At 48.3% G+C, this 22,494-nt stretch overlaps 1 protein-coding gene across 2 annotated transcripts in view; it reads right to left on the bottom strand.

Moving 5' to 3' along the window:
* Positions 1-22,494, bottom strand: part of DIPK2B (divergent protein kinase domain 2B) — a 359,981-nt gene that overhangs the window by 43,618 nt on the left and 293,869 nt on the right. The window contains exon 5 of one of the 2 annotated variants that reach the window (XM_069204188.1): positions 16,502-16,961. The exons of the other annotated variant lie outside the window; for it this stretch is intronic. Coding sequence (XP_069060289.1) covers positions 16,642-16,961 — 320 coding nt within the window. The 3' untranslated portion in view covers positions 16,502-16,641. Of the gene's footprint in view, positions 1-16,501; positions 16,962-22,494 lie in introns of those variants that run through there. 2 annotated transcript variants of the gene reach the window in all.

Raw genomic sequence — 22,494 nt, 5'->3', positions numbered from 1 at the left:
GGAGAACTCCAAAAATGGCCCTGATAAAGTCCAACCTGACCCACAAGAAGTCCTGGCTAGTCAGGCAACTGTTAAACCTGAGTGGGTGGCTCCTCAGCTAACAGAAGAAAGAGTGGAAGAAGGGTGTTTACTACAAGATGTGGTAACCCCCCACTCTAATACAGCAGACAGGCAACCTGAACCCAAAGAAGCCTGTAACTTAGCCCCTTCCCTTTTAGGTGAAGAGCTAAAGGTGTGGTTCTGGGCACTGACAGCTGTCAGTGGCCTCTGCTGGGTGTTAGCCTTTATGGCTGCACTATCCTTAGCATGGTGGTCTGACCCCATGCCAAATAGCAAGTTAGGCCCCCTGACCCTATTGGTCATGGTGGGGTTAATCCAGCTCTGGGTAACCTCTCTGGGTAAGCTAGGGGTAACCCTGGCCAAGATAAGGTTAGCAGAGGTGGATACCTCTAAGACCAAAATAGAAAGAATGGGTGGAGACATTGAAGAGGCAGACAAGAGGCAATTCAGACTAGGTCCTATCACTGTGGAAGTGGGTCAGTTCCCCAAAGGGAATGACCTGAACAGAAGGATGTAAGGCAGAGTAGGCCCTGCAACTAACCAGCCTATTTCTCCTACTCTTCCTCGCCTGACAGACTAGGAAGACTCTCCCAGCTTGGGCTGAGTCTCCTGGCCTGAAGGCTGGGGGGGGCTTGTGTAAAGAAATGGCTCCCTGTTGCAGTTACCCCCCACTTTTTGCCTGATACTGATGCTGACTTGACTGAGAAGTGTGCTGGGACCCTGCTAACCAGGCCCCAGCACCAGTGTTCCTTCACCTAAAATGTACCATTGTATCCACAATTGGCACACCCTGGCATTCAGATAAGTCCCTTGTAACTGGTACTTCTAGTACCAAGGGCCCTGATGCCAAGGAAGGTCTCTAAGGGCTGCAGCATGTCTTATGCCACCCTAGAGACCCCTCACTCAGCACAGACATACTGCTTACAAGCCTGTGTGCTAGTGAGAACAAAATGAGTAAGTCGACATGGCACTCCCCTCAGGGTGCCATGCCAGCCTCTCACTGCCTATGCAGTATAGGTAAGACACCCCTCTAGCAGGCCTTACAGCCCTAAGGCAGGGTGCACTATACCATAGGTGAGGGTACCAGTGCATGAGCATGGTACCCCTACAGTATCTAAACAAAACCTTAGACATTGTAAGTGCAGGGTAGCCATAAGAGTATATGGTCTGGGAGTCTGTCAAACACGAACTCCACAGCACCATAATGGCTACACTGAAAACTGGGAAGTTTGGTATCAAACTTCTCAGCACAATAAATGCACACTGATGCCAGTGTACATTTTATTGTAAAATACACCACAGAGGGCACCTTAGAGGTGCCCCCTGAAACTTAACCAACTAGCTGTGTAGGCTGACTGGTTCCAGCAGCCTGCCACACTAGAGACATGTTGCTGGCCCCATGGGGAGAGTGCCTTTGTCACTCTGAGGCCAGTAACAAAGCCTGCACTGGGTGGAGATGCTAACACCTCCCCCAGGCAGGAGCTGTGACACCTGGCGGTGAGCCTCAAAGGCTCACCCCTTTGTCACAGCCCAGCAGGGCACTCCAGCTTAGTGGAGTTGCCCGCCCCCTCCGGCCACGGCCCCCACTTTTGGCGGCAAGGCTGGAGGGAACAAAGAAAGCAACAAGGAGGAGTCACTGGCCAGTCAGGACAGCCCCTAAGGTGTCCTGAGCTGAAGTGACTCTAACTTTTAGAAATCCTCCATCTTGCAGATGGAGGATTCCCCCAATAGGGTTAGGATTGTGACCCCCTCCCCTTGGGAGGAGGCACAAAGAGGGTGTACCCACCCTCAGGGCTAGTAGCCATTGGCTACTAACCCCCCAGACCTAAACACGCCCTTAAATTTAGTATTTAAGGGCTACCCTGAACCCTAGAAAATTAGATTCCTGCAACTACAAGAAGAAGGACTGCCTAGCTGAAAACCCCTGCAGCGGAAGACCAGAAGACGACAACTGCCTTGGCTCCAGAAACTCACCGGCCTGTCTCCTGCCTTCCAAAGATCCTGCTCCAGCGACGCCTTCCGAAGGGACCAGCGACCTCGACATCCTCTGAGGACTGCCCCTGCTTCGAAAAGACAAGAAACTCCCGAGGACAGCGGACCTGCTCCAAGAAAAGCTGCAACTTTGTTTCCAGCAGCTTTAAAGAACCCTGCAAGCTCCCCGCAAGAAGCGTGAGACTTGCAACACTGCACCCGGCGACCCCGACTCGGCTGGTGGCGATCCAACACCTCAGGAGGGACCCCAAGACTACTCTGATACTGTGAGTACCAAAACCTGTCCCCCCTGAGCCCCCACAGCGCCGCCTGCAGAGGGAATCCCGAGGCTTCCCCTGACCGCGACTCTTTGAACCTAAAGTCCCGACGCCTGGGAGAGACCCTGCACCCGCAGCCCCCAGGACCTGAAGGACCGGACTTTCACTGGAGAAGTGACCCCCAGGAGTCCCTCTCCCTTGCCCAGGTGGAGGTTTCCCCGAGGAATCCCCCCCTTGCCTGCCTGCAGCGCTGAAGAGATCCCGAGATCTCTCATAGACTAACATTGAAAACCCGACGCTTGTTTCTACCCTGCACCCGGCCGCCCCCGCGCTGCTGAGGGTGAAATTTCTGTGTGGACTTGTGTCCCCCCCGGTGCCCTACAAAACCCCCCTGGTCTGCCCTCCGAAGACGCGGGTACTTACCTGCAAGCAGACCGGAACCGGGGCACCCCCTTCTCTCCATTCTAGCCTATGTGTTTTGGGCACCACTTTGAACTCTGCACCTGACCGGCCCTGAGCTGCTGGTGTGGTGACTTTGGGGTTGCTCTGAACCCCCAACGGTGGGCTACCTTGGACCAAGAACTGAACCCTGTAAGTGTCCTACTTACCTGGTAAAACTAACAAAAACTTACCTCCCCCAGGAACTGTGAAAATTGCACTGTGTCCACTTTTAAAACAGCTATTTGTCAATAACTTGAAAAGTATACATGCAATTTTGATGATTTGAAGTTCCTAAAGTACTTACCTGCAATACCTTTCGAATGAGATATTACATGTAGAATTTGAACCTGTGGTTCTTAAAATAAACTAAGAAAAGATATTTTTCTATATAAAAACCTATTGGCTGGATTTGTCTCTGAGTGTGTGTACCTCATTTATTGTCTTGTGTATGTACAACAAATGCTTAACACTACTCCTTGGATAAGCCTACTGCTCGACCACACTACCACAAAATAGAGCATTAGTATTATCTATTTTTACCACTACTTTACCTCTAAGGGGAACCCTTGGACTCTGTGCATGCTATTCCTTACTTTGAAATAGCACATACAGAGCCAACTTCCTACAATCACAAATAACAATAACAAGAAGGAAACGTCGCAGCCCTGTCTTTTAACCATTGAAAATCCTTCTCTAAAGTTAATTTTAAGCAAAGAAAGCTCTTTCAGTTTAAAATCTGAAGGCTAAAGGGGCAAAAATTGACAAAACATTTCTTCTTGACTCAATTTCTGGCAAGTCAGTTTTGACTGTAGATAAATGTCTTACTATTTGGGTGCATACATAAAAGAGGAAAAGAAGATGCATCATTTTTCCTACTATGACAGAATCGTACCTCCACTCTCCACCTTGGAAGAACAAAGGTAAATTAGCTGTCGGTATTTCTCTGTCTCAACAGATTGCTAAACAGATTAAGAGGTTTTGCAGAAAAGCTGCCTGAGGTTAATTAAAATAGCAGATGGCGTCTGGAGATAATGCTGTAAAAGACAATTAAGAGATGACTAACATATACTGCTTTAGTTGTTGCATACTCCGTGCTTACAAGAAGCATTTTCGTGTTCGATGTATTTATAAAAACGTTTTTAATGTACGCATTAGGCTCCGTTTGTGAATGGAAGCAGTGTATTTTGAGAAAGACATTTCTAAAGCTTTATGGTACTGTCTATTTATGACAAGCACTACTTTGAAACCGCATTTTTCTATATCATGTGATTCACCGTTTGTTTTATGTATTGTAAATTGTAGTGATATAATGTTTACTGTCATTTAAGTTTTGCAGCGAATAGTATGCTATTAACCAAGGGTCAGTGTTTAAATACATAGTAGATTAGTAATATGTGCTTCCTTTTTTCCTTGTGGATTAGATAATGTAGGTTTGTTAAATTTCTGCTCTTGATGTCTCATACATTTAGTAGTGTTTTGCTTTAGGGATAAAATGATGGAAGTAAATAAAAAAAGGGAAGTTGTCATCGGTTATTGGGAGTACTGGACATGTATGTATGTAACATATCAATATGTATGTTACAGTTATCAGTGTGTTACTTCGTTGTTTCCTTTCTAGTTCCTATTATGTGTAGCCGATGTTATGTGCCACTACCGCTTGGTGTAAAAAGCCATGAACTGCTATGACATCGATACTGTCAACATCTGTGCTTGGGCAGGCCTTGCTCACCTTTCTATGGGTCCAGGGTTCCATTTGCAGGATGCAAACCTTGACTGCAGCTCTCAGTGGGGGCGGCTGTCCCTGAAAGGCCCGTTGGACCACCTGTGCTCGTTAACAAGGGGCCACTGGATTGGTACACAGTAAATTCATGCTATGAGCCCTCTTCCTGGGAACCCAGGTCAGTCAGAAGTTACTGGGCCAATTACTGGGAACGCAGTCCTTCTCCCTGGGCTGCATTCGGCCCCGCGGACCCCATCCACTGGGTCCCAGCACCATACAAAAGGTGGGTGCGATGGTGTCCACCCAAGGCACCCACCATGTACTCATTGGGGCTCCTCCCACGGCCCCAGCCAGCTCTTTGCATCCAGCAAGAAGCAGACATTGCTCCCGCCTGGAGGGAGCAGTTAATAATGATGCTCCCTGCGGGTGGGAGCAATATTTAGATCTGTTTCCCTGTCCGCTTCACTGCAGGAAGGTAAACAGATCTAAAGTCCGCTCCAAGTGGGCAGGAGCATTTTTGAAGCTCTCGCCATCTGGGTGCGGACATTGTGTTTGCTCCTGTTTGGCAGGTGATTTACAAATGCTCTCACCAAGTGAGAGCAAGCACAAGTTTCCAGCTAATCCCTGGGCTGGGCTCCCCAGAACATAGCCTGTGAGCCGGCCCTGAGGGATGGGTTCCCAGGGCCATTAATGCCTCAGAGAAGGAGGCCCCCTTCCCTTAAAGGAATCTACCCCGGGGGTGGGCTCCCCTCCACATATTGTGCATTTTCAGCCCCCCTTACCATAATATTCAATATTGGCCCAGGGGGTGGCCTCCCCAGGGCATCTTAAGGCGTGAGGTGTGCCCCGTGCAGCCCTCTCCCCATAAAAATGAGTGTCAGCTACATGGTTGGGCTCCCTTGGGCCTCTCAAGGCACTGGGATGGGGGGCAGCACGACCCCTCTCATAAATAATGAGTTTGCGCCTGGGGGTGGCCTGCCCAGGGCCTCTAATGGCTCTTGTGGGGGCCATGCATCTCCCTCCCCATAAAAGTTGCTGTGATGTGGCCCCCCTCTCTTAAAGTAATCAACCCTGGGGGTGGGCTCCTCAAGGCCTTTTGAGGCTCGGGGAGGGTAGTGCACCGCCCCCTCCCAATTTTGTCAAGTTTGCATGGATGATGTTACCATATACTCCACCACTCTCCATGCCCACCTTAACTTGCTGTTATGTGCCCCCTCTCAGCACATGCTCAACCTATACGCTGACACTCAATGTACAACGCTTCTCATCAAGCTGAGTTTAATAAGCACGCACAAAAAAGGAAATAAAACTAATCCCCTGAAAGGTGGAATAAAGCATTTTAACAAGGTATTAAGAGAGAAATCAATCACAAAGAACAATAACAAGAAGGAAACGTCGCAGCCCTGCCTTTTAACCATTGAAAATCCTTCTCTAAAGTTAATTTTAAGCAAAGAAAGCTCTTCAAGAGCGGACTGGGCCTATAGCCAGCTTGGGACCTGGTGGCCCACTGGAACGTGTGCGGCTTTAGTCGTGGTGGAGCCCATGCAGTGCGGACCGACCACAGGAGTGGAAGAAGTAACGCACAGCAGTGTTGCGCTGATGGGGTCTGTGTGAGGTGCTGGCCCCTCAGATAACCAGACTCTGAGAGACTGCCTGATCCTGACATGGCGGCCACCGTGCCGGACGGCCATTAAACTTGAGGCTGGAGGAGTCGAATGGTGCTACCCGGCGGGCTTATTGAGGGGGCGCCCCGGTGGTGACAACTTGGCCTGAACAGATCGGTGCCTGTGGGAAATGGATTCCCCCCCTGCCTTGTCTCTACAAAGGGTCCGGACGGAGTTGATGATGGGGCACTTAGCCTTGTGCCCCCTGAAACAATATGTCGCCGGTCGCTGTAGGTCTCCTGCGCTGTGGACCGATCGCCAGTGACGAGGATTTGGGGCACGGCAATAGTGTGCTGCCGAGGCCTGTGGGAGAAGCCAGCCTAAGACTGCTGGATAGTGCTAAGCCCTTCTCCATGCTGCTACTGCGGCCAGTAAGACCATGAGGTTGTGAGCTGGCCCTGTCGCACACACTGTGACCATCACAGGTATGAACCCAGAGGCCTTCTTGGAGGACTGGATTAAAAAGGCGCTACCTTACCCCTCCATGTCAGCCGTGTTTGTGGTGGAACATGCACACAGGGAGCTGGCCCTTCCACCACCGCCAGGTGCCCCTCCTCGAGCGATAATCGCCAAGATTCTCAACTACAGGGACCGGGACATAATCCTCCAAGAGGTGCGCAAACATGGAGACCCTTCCTACGAGAACCATATAATCCACTTTTTTCCTGATTACACTCGGGAGATGCAGCTCCAAAGACAGTCGTTTATGGGTGTTAAGCACAAATTGAAAGAACTTGAGTATACCTATATGTTACTATTCCCAGCTAAATTGAAGTTTCTCCACGCAGGCCACTCCCACTTTTTTTAGTCACCTGAGGCGGTGTAATATTGGCTGGAGCTTGGCGATGGAGGCAGAACACCGGGGTCCCAGAGCGGAGAAGTCCATTTGAAGCCCACCAAAATGGGTAACATACATTCCACCTTGTGCCGGTCCAGTAGGCGACGCCGTGCTACCCGAACCGCCAGAGTGATAGTGCGCTCAGATGGCACCTAGAGTGTGTACAGAAGACGTTGGGAGTGGGAGGAGGTGAGACTGTTGGTGTGATCCATCACTGCGGAGGTATCCCCTCGGTCCGGTTCACCCTGTGGGGATGGTGGACTAACACAAAACTCAGACAGCACTAACGCCTGAAGAGCTGTTGTGAATATATACCTGAACTGGATGAGCGATGCTGTGACCATTGCCAGACTTGAGATACTGCTCCCACCGTCTGCTCTCCTACCCCCTGCCTCCTTTTTTCCTGCTGCCCCCCCTCCTCCCCCTTCCCTCCTCCTTTCTATTAAGCTCCTTCTATCGCAGGGTGAAGGAGACTCGGGAGGCTACAGGACACGGTGCGGGGCTAATGTGGTGTTCATTTGCTACCTTTCCCCCTTCTCCCCCCCTTAGCTTGACCAAGGCTAACATTGTTTCATTTCCTTACCCCCTTTTTTCAGCGGGGAGAGTCACCCGTTGTGGCTTATTCTAATCATTTGCAGAGAGTAATATTGTGATTTGGGTATTGTGTGTGCGAAGTCTGGGTAGTCAGGTGAAAGAAGTGGGAGTATAGCACAGACTCAGTCCAGGCCAGTTCCCCGCGGTGGTACAGGTTGGTGCTGCCTCTACCTTCTGGACTCTAGGGTAGATAGCGGGGCGCACACACAGGTGGGCAGACACTAGTTGTGGGTGGTGTTTACCTGGGGTGGGATGGGGTTGTTGTTTATGGATTCTAATTCTAGTTGTTATTGGAGTTTTGTATCATGCACTGATTGCACCGTATTTCCTGAGACGGAGGGGTGGTTCGCGCCTCTATTGTTGAAAATGCGACTGTCTGAGGAGCTGGACCGGTAGGGTGGCGGACTGGAGAGGTGGGTTGGTGGGGGGTTGAGGGTGGCGATTGCAGCTTGGCATAGTGCATGGCAGGTGCATTAATCAGAATGGTCACATGGAATGTGAGGGGGCTGAACTCCTTTGTAAAATGTTAGAGGGTGCATCCATATCTTAGGAGACTTGGGGTCCATGTTGCTCTCCTGCAGGAGACGCACCTGTTAGATAATGAAGCGCAAAAATTACTGAAGAAGTGGCGGGCCAATTATACGCATCAACATACTCTTCCTATGCCAGGGGTGTGTCAGTTTGGGTGGCCACTGGGACACCTTTTCAATTAAGGAGTTTTACTGCAGATGTACAGGGCTGCTATGTCTTTTCACATGGGGAGTTGGATGGCCGTGAGCTCTGCATTCTAAATAGATATGCCCCCAACTCAGACAATGCAGAGTTCTTCCAAAGGCTCCAGTGTGAATTAGTACCCTATATGGGGATGCCCATCATTTGGGCGGGCAACTTTAATTGTGTTTTGGACGGGGCCTTGAATAGAATTCCGCCAAGGATGGGCACTAAGCCTCACATGACCGCCATGCTCCGCAGTATAATGGATAATCTACATTTAGTGGATATATGGAGGGAGATGCACACCACTTCCACAACTGTTTCTTGTTACACTACCACACATGGAGCATATAGCCGTTTAGACAGATTTCTACTTGCGAACGACGGGACCCTGGACGTTCGTCGGGCTGTCTATCAGGTCGATTTCTGTTGGATCATGCCCCTCTTCTGTTAGAATGTGGTACCCACACGCCTAGACCGGCAATTCCCTTCTGGCACCGAGGCCGGAATTACTGGGCGACCTTGAGTATAGGTGTGATATTCAAGAGGCACTGAATAGTTATTTTGGCGAGAACTGGACCACAGCCCAGAGTCGTGGCATAGAATGGGAGGCCCTTAAAGTTGTTATATGAGGCGAAAGCCCTATTAAAACATACGGTATTCGGAAGAAACTAGATCAGGAAATGGCGCAGCAGGAAGATGCCTGAAATGACTTGAACATCAAATTGACAATGGTGACGCACCGGAGGCCGAGAGTCGAGTGGTGCGTGGTTGCATAGGTGCCCTGTGGAGTAGACTAGATAGTTATGTCCGTAATGATTTCAGACAGCGATTGCATTGTGAGGGGTTCGGTCTCGGCGTTTGCTCACTTGGCTGCTCCGACGTGAACGCCCCACCCCCATAATCTTATCCCTTCGCGGTCCAACCGGAGATAAGATTTTAGGTCAAACATGTGTGAATACCCATTTACGCGAGCACCTCTAGGCCATATACACTTCTCCATAGTGTGACGTGAGTTCTCAAATACCAGAATACCTGGACGGCCTCCGGTTACCCAGGCTCACGGACATTCAGGCGGAGGAATTGGAGGTTGAGCTGTCCCTGGAGGACCTTCAGGGGGCCCTGGGTGGCATGGCCTCTGTGAAGGCGCTGGGCCCTGACGGCCTCCCGGTCGAGTTTTATTGCGCATATTCTGCGACACTGCTTCCCAGACTGCTGGAAATACTTCATGAGTTACGCGAAGGGGGCCTGTTGCCACAGCAGATAAGAGAGACATTGATCATTATGCTAGCTAAGGCAGGGAGGGACCCTGCCGACCCGGGCTCCTATAGGCCGCTTTCCATGTTAAATGTGGACGTGAAACTCCTCACCAAGGTCCTCGCAATGCGAAAGGGACGTGTGGTGACCTCCTTAGTGGGGAAGGATCAATGTGGGTTTATCCCTGGAAGAGGGACCCACAGGAACCTGGGGAGACTATTGCATGTTATGCACGAGATGCGTAGACTCACTGGCCACGCTGTGCTGGTTGCCTTGGATATAGAAAAGGCATTTGATACCCTGTCCTGGGAATACCAATTGGCCATTCTGTACAGGATGGGCTTGGGACCTTACTTTTTGTCATGGGTACGTCTACTCTACTCGTCTCTGCGGGCCTGGGTCCGCACTGGGGCACTTGTGCCCGAGGCGTTTGATATTGTGCTGGGCACTTGACAGGGATGCCCTCTATCCCTGCTACTGTTCGCTCTGGCCATGGAACCCCTAGCTATACAGCTGCGAACACGCCTGCGGAATTAGGGCATACCTTTTGGGGCAACGACACACGCTATATCACTATACGCTGATGATGCCCTGGTGTATGTTACTAATCTGGAGAGCTCCGTCCCTCTCTTATAGACGCTGATGGACGATTTCGGTAGGGTATCGGGACTCCGAATAAATCGACGGAAGACTGTATTGTTTCCTATGGCGGGTCTGTCGGCAGTGGCTGCATCAGAGTTGCCACGGATGGATCTAGAGTGGGAGACGGAGTCGTTTCAGTATCTGGGCATGCGGGTGACACACTCCCCTCAACTACAATATGCCTTAAATATGGGTAGCGTGATAGATAGCCTCTGTGCCTCAGTCCAATCTTGGACCTCCCTCCCACTGTCAGTTATGGGCAGAGTTGCACTCTGCAAGATGATTCCCCTCCTGAGATGCCTGTACATGTTACAGAACTCGTTCTGTGAAATGCCACCACTTCTTTTGCAGCAGCTCAATAAATTACTTCTGTCCCTGGTATGGGCGGGTAAGCGGCCTAGCGTCTGCATGGATGTGCTGAAGCTGGACCTGGTTGACAGAGGGCTGGGCCCTCCCGAGTTGTGCCTATACTGTGCGGCGAGCTGGCTGCAATATGCTGCCATTTGGTGTGACGACGGCCCTTATTCGGAGAAAGACCTGTTAGAAGGCTCTGTTTGTTTGTCGCGTTTACTGTGCTTATTGATGGGTGGCTCCAGGTCGCCCCCGGGATTCCCTTCCTAGTTTCGCAGGTGTCGCGGGTCTGGGAGCAGGCCGTTGTGAAGGTGTTGTGTAAAGCGCCATATGCTTGTTGCTTCCGCTTTGGTGGCGGCGCCCCTTCGCCAGTGCTGCAGAAACACTGGACTTTGGAAAGTGGCGAGACGGCGGCTGTAATACTGCTGGTGATCTCTGCCATAACAATATGTTTATTACCCGGGAAGAAGTGGAGTCCCTTTTTGGAATTGACCAAGGTCAATTTCTGCAATATGCAAGCCTCTTGCAAACAGCTTGTGAGGTTTGGATCTCTTTTCCTACAGAAACGATTGAATACCGCTTTACAGCGACCCTCGTTGACCCTAGTTGTGTCTGCGGTCTCATCTCCCGACTCTACAAGGCTCTAAAACACGATAGACAGATAAGCATAACAGGGGCTAGAGATAGTTGGGATGCTGATCTGGATGGCCCGCTTACGGATGGTGAATGGTCTAGAACTTGTTCCCTGGTAGGGGATGCAACTAGCAATGCAAGATTTAAACGGACACACTTATTACGTCCACCGGGCTTACCTGACACCGCACCGCCTACATAGAATATTTCCAACACGCCCACATAGGTGGGCTCGCTGTGGTGGGGCTTCAGCTAATTTTGACCATAACGCATGGGTATGTAGCACGATTCAACCCTTTTGGCTTCAAATAGTGCGGACACTGAGAGAAGTGTCAGCTATTAACGTAGAGGTGACCAGGAGACACTGCCTACTCAGCTTAATTCCTTACCCCAAAAAAGGTTGCAAAATGACTTACAGATTTGCACAGCTGGGGCTCATCCTAGCCAAGCGGCTCATTGTGATACAATGGGCGAGCCCGTCCCCCCCTCTACAAGATGCTTGGTTGGCTGATCTCGTTGAGTGGGCGACTGCGGAGGAGTGTCGGCTTCAAAAAGTGCGTATGGATGTGTACGCTGAGCGGTACCTGGAGAGATATGATCGATACCCTATTAGGGGACTCTGGAGATTGCGGGGGACTCCCCAGAAGGCTGAGCCTGGATAATACCATTCCAGGCTGGCAACGTGTGAGTGGATTTGTCTGAATGATCGGAGATAATTGGAGGATGGGTTCGCCCTTGCCCCCCCTCCCCCTTCCTCCGATTTATTGTCACTGGGGAGTGGATGTCCCTCCCTTCTCCTACCTACATGGTGGATCCTGTATGGGACGTGCAAGGATGTTTGTGGGCTGGATTGTTCCCCCATGGTATGCTCTGTTGGTGGGGTGGGTCTGGCTCATGTCTGTAGTTTCTCTCCTGACTCGGACTTACTACACTAGCTCAATGACAGTATTGCACACTGGTTTGTCCTGAAATGTCTTCATCGTTATAGCACTTATGGTGGATGATATACATCACTCTGTTGCCCATGTATTGCTTTTCAGGCAGTTCACATTGGTTAGTTTTGATCTATCGTCCTATGTATGGGCAACACTTTATGTATAACCGGAGACTCTGCTGAAGACGTGATGCAGACATCATGATTGCCAATTTGGAATGTAATGCTGTGGTGCTGCTTTGTACCCTATGAACAGTGCAGTTCATGTGTTGTTATTATATAAGTAATAAATAAAGTTTTTTTTTTTAAATATGTCCGAGAATGGAATACTGAGGCAGCGGTAATCCTGAAGCCACCTCGGGCCTCTAATTCATTTACAGCCACTCCCTGCCTCCTCAGCTCACTCTTCCAGCTTTCTGCTTTCTCCCTTTGTGTTGCTTTTTTGTTTTTCTATGCCTCTGTCTTTCCCATATGTGTCTTTTGCTCGCAGTAAATGCTTGAGGCAGAAAAATAAGTGCAGGCCCCCAAAAATAAGTGGCGATGCCCCACACCGGAAATCACAGGACCAAATTAAGCACTGCTTGGAGCAAATCCCCCATCTACACATCTATTGAGAAAAGTAGACGTAGCTTGGGAGTATGAAAAATAATCATATGCACTTCTAGGTGAATCTTAGATGAATTAAAATAAACAATTACATTAGGGAACTTACAAGCGAGAACTTCAGAGCAAATCTGCAAGCTGCTTTGTTGAGACAGCGACACTGAAACAGAATGGATGTAATGGGTGTAGGTGAAGGATAAAGCAGATGTTGAGGGAAACAATTTCAAATCACACAATATTTGAAAAAATTGAAAAGATTGAAACGTCAGTTTTGATGACTAGGACAAATGAGACATTAGACATAGGATGTGGCATAGGAACGTGGGAGAAACCTGAATACATGTCTGAGTAAAGAGAAATCCACAAAAGAGGGCAAAGAAAATGGAAACAACGGAGCAGAAGAAAGGGCAAAGTGAGTCAACCAAGTAGAAAAAAAAGAAGTGAGAGAGTGACTAGTGCAAAAGGACACAAGCTTGATGTTTGATAGTGAAGCACCGGGAAAGACAGAGGCTCAGCCTGGAATACCAGTAAAATATAAACTACATAGCTAGGACCTGCATAAGAATGCCCAAGGGACTGGACAGAGAAAAGAGGACATAGTTTCCTGTGTTAAGGATCAAGAAATGAGAAAGACCAGAATGCAAGACATTCGTTAGAAAAGTATGTTATACCCTTAAAGACTTGTGGTTTTGTGTATTCAAACAAGTTGGGGGACCAGAGTGACTTTTTCTAGGAAAACCAAACCTACAAGTACTGTTGTCGTTATGTTGCTACCACATGTAGTATCAACCTGTCAGCCTGAGTGGAGAACAGGGGAAAAATATACCCCAGGGTTGAGGAAAGTTAAAAGAAAGTGACCACGGCGAAGAACAGGAAAGCACAAATCCTAATGGTGAAGAGAGAAAAACGGAGAGGCCTGATAAAGAGAAAGTGGAAGACTAAGACACAAGCACAGAGAACAAGCATTGGTAAAGCGAAAGGTTTCGCCAATGGGATCTACTAAAAGCAGTTGATATGCAAATTGGAAATACTTTATCAAGAAATTGAGTGATAGAGAAATATAAGGTGCGGTACTGGAGTTACTCGTCTGCTGCACAGATCACAGGAATCTGGTCAAGGAGAGTGCACCTGGATCGCTTATGGGGGACTGTTTTCACCTACGCATATTGACTTTGCCAATGGTTGACTTATATACTGCTTTGAAGCAACTGTGAACATGAATGCAGCAAATTCGACTTTTCATGCATTTGTGCAGCAGTTTAAGAAGAAGTGTGGTTTTTTTACATTGTTCAGGCGATTCAAGGAGTGGGACATATAATTCTTTATCAAAGTTGTAAGTGATGTTTGGGCCACTGTGGCCTTCGTTGCATCTTTAATTAACGTAGCAGGTTGATGGATTCACATAAGAACAGCATAGTTTGGAAATATATTGAAATCCAAGTTAGGATGAGTGCATTCACAGAGAGGAGAACACAAGGTATAGATGTGATGAGGAGCAGTTATGTCACACCTATATAATACAGTGTGCTTGATTCCTCAAGTAGCATATTATGTAGCATTGATGCAGCATTGATGGGCAGCCTGTGCTTAATATTATTATAATATATTTGGCTGCCAGTCCACATGTTCCACGTTTTACCAATGGATGACACATTCTTGTGAGATTAATTAGGCATGAGTCATCACTCATTGTATGGGGCCAGTGATGTTGCACAATTAAGTGACTGGGGAAAATAGTTGGAAATGTATACATAAACCGCAGTGCCCAGTCATAATAACACGCTGAGTCCTCTTTAATGGGCGTTCACGCCTTTCTCTGGCATGGTTCCTAATAAACAGACCTTAAAAAAAAGCCTTTACCAGTAGGTACTTGTTGTACTCAATACAGTCTGGGCTGTTAGCAGGCTGTATGTGGGAAGTGTTTTTATTCTTCGACAAGAAAGTCATACACTTCACATCTGCACGGGCTATAAGGGACTTTTTGTTTTTACCGAACCAAACATTAGGTGCTTTAACAGCCAACGTATTCTGACCAGCTTATTACATATACATACAGGTAGGATACTAAAACCCTTATTAAATAACCATCATTCTGTGTATATGTGTGTATGTATACACACTCACGAGCAAAGCAATGTGAATTTGTGCAAAGAATTACTACTCCCGGCACCGAGCAAAAATGGCTGAGCCGTGCAAGCCTCTCATATCAACATAACACGGTTGGGGGAAACTCGTCTATATTGCGTTGCTACTTTAAAGGCACGAACAACATCAACCCCCATGTTTCAATTGTTTTAAGAGAATATATAAACATATGGAAATAGATGCACTGCTTTATGTGTAACGAGCGCCCAGGTAAAGCGTGTTATAGGGCCCTCAGAGTGAGAGTCATGTTTGGTCTCAAATCCTAAACAGGAGCCGCCGAACAAAGGGACAGCATTAAATCAATATGTTTGACATGTTTTGGTGTCACATAATTCTCTAAACAAAACTAATGTTTTCATCGGGCGAAAAGGGGGAACAAACCACAGACGCTCGTTGTAAGGGGTAAAAGGCCGCTTTAATAGAACAGGTCTGGTATAATACAATAACCTTGGCTTTTTTGCCTCACAAAACTACAAACCTCACTATACAAATATTTCTCACCTAACCCCTCAACCACCCTCTAAAGATTCCACTTCCCAAATCGCCCTTGAACAATCCCTTCCCCATCTGTCCTGCTGCCCACCTTCCGCAGTTACCCCTGCCTTTCCTCCCTCGTGCCCCTTGCTAAAACCTCCCTGCCCTCAAATCTTTGTCATCATCCCCTTCCCCCCGAAAGCCTTTCCGTGTAAATCCCCCGCCTCACCAGACCTGCCTACCAGCGGCATGGACAACTACCCAAAAAACACAAAGAACCAAGAGTACTAATAACATCACTCAGAAAAAACAGCCTGTCCTATTATAGCCTATTTAAGCCGCAAACCTTATCTGGAAATAATTAAACCCCCTTTTCCTACCCTCATCTTAACTCGACCCAGATCAAACCACCATTAAATAAAGGGTGGGTGGGAGGGCCTGACAAAACAGTACCGCCTCCTGGGTGTGTATAATGGCCGAAGAGGCCGCCTACTTCCAGCCCACCCTTTATATACCTACTCCAATGACCCGCCCCATCCTGTCCAGCTAACCAATTAATTTTCCCGACCTCCCCGTGGCCCGTTCCACCCGCCCGATAAGCCCGGGGGGAGACCGGGTTATACCTCGGCTCCCCCCAAGCCCCCATCGGGCGAAAAGGGGGAACAAACCACTGACGCTCGTTGTAAGGGGGTAAAAGGCCGCTTTAATAGAACAGGCCTGGTATAATACAATAACCTTGGCTTTTTTGCTCACAAAACTACAAACCTCACTATACAAATATTTCTCACCTAACCCCTCCCCCACCCTCTAAAGATTCCACTCCCCAAATCGCCCTTGAACAATCCCTTCCCCATCTGTCCTGCTGCCCACCTTCCGCAGTTACCCCTGCCTTTCCTCCCTCGTGCCCCTTGCTAAAACCTCCCTGCCCTCAAATCTTTGTCATCATCCCCTTCCCCCCGAAAGCCTTTCCGTGTAAATCCCCCGCCACCCAGGAAAACCCGCTAGGCGTTTTCCTGCCCCACCCCTCCCTAAAATTAACGATCCCAAAGCTTCACCCCCAATAAATCAGCTATCATGATCCTAAGATCCAATAGATACAGCTCATTGCCCATGAAAGTTAAATGAACCCCATCCTGTCGAAACAACTCGCCCGACGATGCAACCAAATTTTCATGCAACAAAACGGAAAACCCCTTTTCCTGACAAAATTTTTTCATCTCTCTATTCACTTTTCTCCTCTGTTTTTCTATCCCTATAAATGAATATGCTCCTCTCCACACCTGTCTAGGAACCATAGATGTCCAAACTATGTGCGTACCTGCTCAACGTTCTTTTATCCTGACCAAATCCATCTTCATTATTTTCAACAAACCAATGCCAGACAAAGAAACTAAATCATTCTCCCCAAGATGAATAACTAACAGATCTGGGCAGATCCCTCTCTCAATCTTCCTAGAAAGAACCACCAATAACTCACCCCATCTCATGCCACTCTTCCCCACCCATATCACTCTAATCCTTGCTCCATCTAAACCTAGTTGCGTTCCAAAATGCCTTGAAGCAGCCTGCTTCTCCGCCCACCGCACAAAAGAGTGCCCAACTATCCAGACGGAACAGCTCCCATCAGGTCCCCTGACACAACCTATAAGAAAAAACAGCAAAAACACACGTAAAATACTTTGCAATACACGACATTTTTGAAAAGGAAAAAGAGAAAGAAATGAAAGGAGAATATACATTTAGAGAAAAAGAGAGTTAAGAAATACCCAAAACTAAATATGCATCGTAATAAAACATCTTAAACAACCCACCTGCAATCAATTAACGGACGTAGCGCTTAAAACATTGTGATTTCCATCTCCCCAAACCCATAATAAAACCATCTGATTTTCGTAGCGCCTTAGCTTCCGTAGCGGCTCCGATCCGAAATGAATGTGTACCATAACAAAGCGGATCCAAGCCCAACAAGACCAAAGACCTTCTCAAAATAACCATAAGTTGGTTAGACGTTAAACTTGAACCATCCTCATGAATAAACACCAGCTTTGACGATGACGGTAATAATCCTGAAAACGAAAACCACCAACTAGCGGGGCAAATGGGGGATCCATCACCACCTAAGAACACTTCCTGTCCCCTTCCCAACTTATCAGTCTTAGATGCCCGCAGCTAAATACTGACAGCCCCTTTTATTACCCGTACCTCAGACTGCAGAATACCCTCCTGTCCCTTCACACCCAAAAGCTCTGAAACCGCAAAGCTCCATGAAAAAGTCAAGACATACATAACGAAAACTATCTAACCTCCCAATGGGATAAACAAACGTCCCCCAATACCCCAACAAACCCTGCAAAATCTGTGATGTTATGGGCCGTCTGCGATCTTTCCTCGCCCCTCCCTCCCTTGCCTAACCCGAGATAAGTCGCCTACACAGCTCTCCCTCAACTGGATCATAACCCCCAAAATACTTCCCATAAAAAGAAATACCAGCTAACTTACCTGATATAGTAACTGCCGCCAAACCTAACTCAATTTGCTTCATTATGAAATGGATCGCATCCTCCCTCCGTATTTCACAAACCTCATAACCCCCTTCCCTTTTTACTGCACCTGACTGTAAAAACTCCATCCAGGCCTGTTCAAAACTCCTCCGAGTGGACGGAGCTATGGACTGTTGAACCAACTCCAACATTCTCAATCTCCTAAGTCCCATAATTCCCTGGGAACAGCCGTCTTCCTCACATCTGCTCCCGGTGCCAGCCCACGGAACCTCTGCCACTGGAAACGAGGTAACGCATCAGCCAAATCATTATTGACACCTGGCACATACCTTGCCTTGAACAAAACATTAAACTGTAAACATTTTAGCAGAAAAACTCGCAGAAGCTTCAGAACTTTCTCATCTTTCGCCCTCTGAGAATTAACAAGATTAACCACTGACTGGTTTATCCACATTGAACAACACATTCCTATTCGCAAAAGTTGAACCCCACACAAACAACGCAACCACTAAAGGAAAGAATTCCAAAAAGGCAATGCTGTGTTTTGCCTTCTTCCAGCCCACAGGCCAGCTCTCCGCTGCCCAATGACCATCCCAAAACAGCCCGAAACCATGGGAACCAGATGCATCAGAAAAAACTTGAATCTGCCAAAGCCAATCAATCTCATCAACCAACATGGTGACACCATTGAATTGTTGCAAAAAACGGATCCACATCCTTAAATCCTCCCTCACATTTGCCCGAAGCCGAATGTGATGGTGAGGCAACACCGCCCCTTTTATTGCAAAACCCAAACGCCTACAAAATGCTCTGCCAACCCTAATAACCCTACATGCAAAATTCAAATGACCCAAAATACTCTGAACCTGACGCAACTCCAACTTTGGCTTCCTGACCGCTTCCTCCAACAATGAAATCAACAACTGAACCTTCTCTTGCGGCAACCTCACTTCCATCTGAACAGAGTCCAACTCGATTCCTAAAAAACTCAAACAAGTGGAAGGCCCTTCTGTTTTCTCTTTTGCCAAAGGCACACCGAACTGGGTCATAGACCTCTGAAATAGCACCAGCGCTTCACCACATTCACCAGACCGAGGTCTGCCCACAAGTAAGAAATCATCCAAATAATGTGTAACTAGTTTCACCCCACACTGATCTTGAACAAACCATTGTAAAAAGGTACTAAACATTTCAAAAAGAGAACAAGACACCGAACAACCCATTGGCAACATCCTGTCCACGTAAATAGCATCTTCAAACTGCATACCCAACAATGAAAAATCCTCCGGGTGCACTGGCAACGGTCGAAAGGCCGACTGAATATCTGATTTCGCCATCTCCGCACCCTGCCCGCACCTTCTTACTAATGAGATTGCATAATCCACTGAAGCGTAATGCACCACTGCATCTTCCGGAGCGATAAAGTCATTTACTGATGCCCCTGCAGGCCAAGACAGATGATGAATAAGACGAAATTCCCCTTCCTGCTTCTTAGGTACAACTCCAAGAGGAGAGATAGTCAAATTAGGTAAAGGCCAACTATTGAAAGGCCCAACAATCCTGCCCAAACTCACTTCCTTCTGAATTTTTGCCCTTACCATCTCCGGAAACTGCTTTGCCGACTTCAGATTATTAGCCTATCTCCTCACTCTCGGGCCCTGATAACAAAGCCTAAAACCCTCTTGAAATCCACTCAACAAAGTCTTTGCCTCTTCTACGTGCGGATAAAATTGTAACCAATAACCAACAACCTCCAATTTAATAGGAGTAAGGGCCTTTACCTGCCAAATGTTGTCCGTGAGCCCTACCTCTCTCTGCTCCTCTACCCTGCCCCCCCTGTCCTGACCAATTAAATCCGCCGAAACATTGATAGGCCGGGTGCCTGCCTCCACAATTGGCACAATCATGTCTAAATTTGCACTGCTTTCTGGTGCACAATGGGGCACTGGGAACATGCCCCATTATGGGGGAACTGACCACTGTGGCTGAAACCCACCCCAAATTGGGTGGGGTGGGCCTGAAAGGGCTTATATTGAACCGGTAATCCACTAGCCGTATGTGAAGTAGGCGCATTCCTCGCAGATCTTAACCATTGCATCCACAATTCATTGTCAATCTCCCCCCAAACTTTCTCCGTATAAATAGCCTTACGGGCCCGAAACTCTTCGTCATAACGGAACCATCCAAAGCCCCCGTAATCCATCTGTGCCCTTCTCACAACATCCATATACTTAAACAATGCCACACAGAGATCCGGAAAACGTTCGCATAGTACACTTGCATAGATTAAAAATGCAGATGTCCAATTCTCAATATTCGTTGCCACCTTCGGTCTCCTCGCCAACTCCCATTCCTCCTCCTTCGATCCCTCCTTTGCTTGCACTTCCCTATGCAATAGTTTGAAAACATCGATAAATTCACCTTTCCAAATGTTTTCCCTCAAATTCTGAGTGAGATGCGCCCCCAAAGGCATCGACACTCCCATATATGGCAACTTTTTACCTTTAGCACCCGTTTGTACCGCTTTACCCGTTTCCGCTGTACTCACCTGACTTTCCACTGGCGTACCAGTCAACGTTGAGTGGCATTAAGTGAACCTTCTGCTTTACTCTCATTTAAACCAACCCCTGTTTCCACTTGAATTGCCACATCCACATTCTTGTCATTATGCCCTAAATTTGATACTCTACTTATCAATAACCCAGACTCGCCCGATACCTCACCTCTGCGTAAACCGCCAACCACTTCACGCCTTGATGACTGACGATCGCCCTGGACCGCCTGTTTACTCGTCTTTTGAGCCGACACAGCCCCCGTAGCTTCGTCTTCATAATCCAACTCCTCTTCGTTGTGAACCAAACCTGTACTAGCGCTCCGGCCAGCAGGGGTCACCCGAGTATCCCTCAAAAAAGGCTCCATAGCCTGGCCTTCTTGAACCGATGTCTCCCTCGTAGTCGAGCGAACCGCTCCGGATTGCGCCCTCTCTTCAACCCGGTGTGCCAGAGGCGCCCTGACCTCCACCGGTACCGCAAAATCAGCTGGTCGCCCAAACCGCTGACCCTCTAAGGCCAACCCATGCTGTTCATTAACATGGGCTTGATGACACCCAGGAAGGTACGCCCTCGCACCCTGCTGCCACAAATCTAACCGCACCTGACCAGAACATAACCAACTATCATCCGTGGTCACCCCTGAAATAGTACCTCTAAGCACTGTACCTTGCTCATCCACAAACTCAACCTGCTCTCCTGTCCTGAACCCTGACCTATTATCTACCTCCCATTCCTGTACTCTCCTCACCACAGAACTGACTACCTTTGGCACCCACTGCCATAGCCTGCTACTACAAGCCTTCTCACTCACCTCAAATTGGTCGAAATTACCTTTCCCATTCCATCCCTCAAATTCTACATTCTCCCCTTCTTCTTCTGAATCTATCAAAATAATATTTGTCTCCAAATTCTTTGCCCCCCCTTCCGTTCGCCGCCTACATTCGCATTATTGTGCTTGATCGATTCAAGAACTGCCCTTCCCGAGGGCGCGGCCATCTTGGCCGCCCCTCCTAATGGCCTTTCTTCACATTGTTCCTTTTCTCGTTCCCCATCGCTCTCTACGGCGAGTGGGGCTTGTTTTGACACTTTTTTCACCGGCACACCCCACCATCCGGCCCCCTGAATTCCTCTCCATTGCCGTTTCACCCTCACCAGCGCCCGGCACCATAGCAACGGAGGAGCCTCGTCCCATGACAGCTACGCGCTGCCTCAGAAACTAACCGGTCCTTCTAGTTACACGCGCGCCGCCCCCTCTCATGACAGGTACACTTGATAAACTTTGTTCCATGCCCTCCAACCCCTCTGGTGACGCAGAAACTTTTCTGCCTGTCACACTTTTAACTTTAAATTTCTTAAATTTCTTGGGACTTTTTGGCGACGTACATGCCAAAACAGCAGCAGTAACTCGCTCTGCTGATGACCTTTTTGGCCTTTTTAGCCCAACCCATGCCTGCTCTAAGACACCTTCCTTTATTAAATCCTCCCTACCAGCATCTTGTAATACTTTTAAAGCCTGAACTACACTATTCGCTGCCATGCTAAACCCTTTTACAACCAACTAAAACACCTTAACCAAATTTGCACACTCTCGGCCTAAAAAACGCCCCCCTGACAAAACAGTACCGCCTCCTGGGTGTGTATAATGGCCAAAGAGGCCGCCTACTTCCAGCCCACCCTTTATATGCCTACTCTAATGACCCGCCCCATCCTGTCCAGCTAACCAATTAATTTTCCCGACCTCCCCGTGGCCCGTTCCACCCGCCCGATAAGCCCGGGGGGAGACCGGGTTATACCTCGGCTCCCCCCAAGCCCCCATTGGAAGACTCCGTCGAAAGGCTAAGCCTTCCACAAAAACGTGGACAAATGTCATATAAGCCCGCTTTCTTAGAGAAGACCCCAAAATGGCGCACGCCCCTTGAGGCCGTCCATGAAAGATTAATCAAAAAGTCCACAAAGTGCCCTGAGAGTGAACCTCAACATTGGAATAAATGCAGAAATGAACCAAATTGCTATTGCTGCCCTGTCAAGCGTAGAAGCCTTATTATTTTTTGTATCCGCTTTCCATCACCACCACCCCACCTCTCAGAGTAATATGAGCCCCCCAACTGCCGAAACTTTGCCA

Source organism: Pleurodeles waltl, chromosome 8 (assembly GCF_031143425.1).
Source record: "Pleurodeles waltl isolate 20211129_DDA chromosome 8, aPleWal1.hap1.20221129, whole genome shotgun sequence".
Lineage (NCBI taxonomy): Eukaryota > Metazoa > Chordata > Amphibia > Caudata > Salamandridae > Pleurodeles > Pleurodeles waltl.
This window is presented reverse-complemented; position numbering and strand designations above follow the sequence as displayed.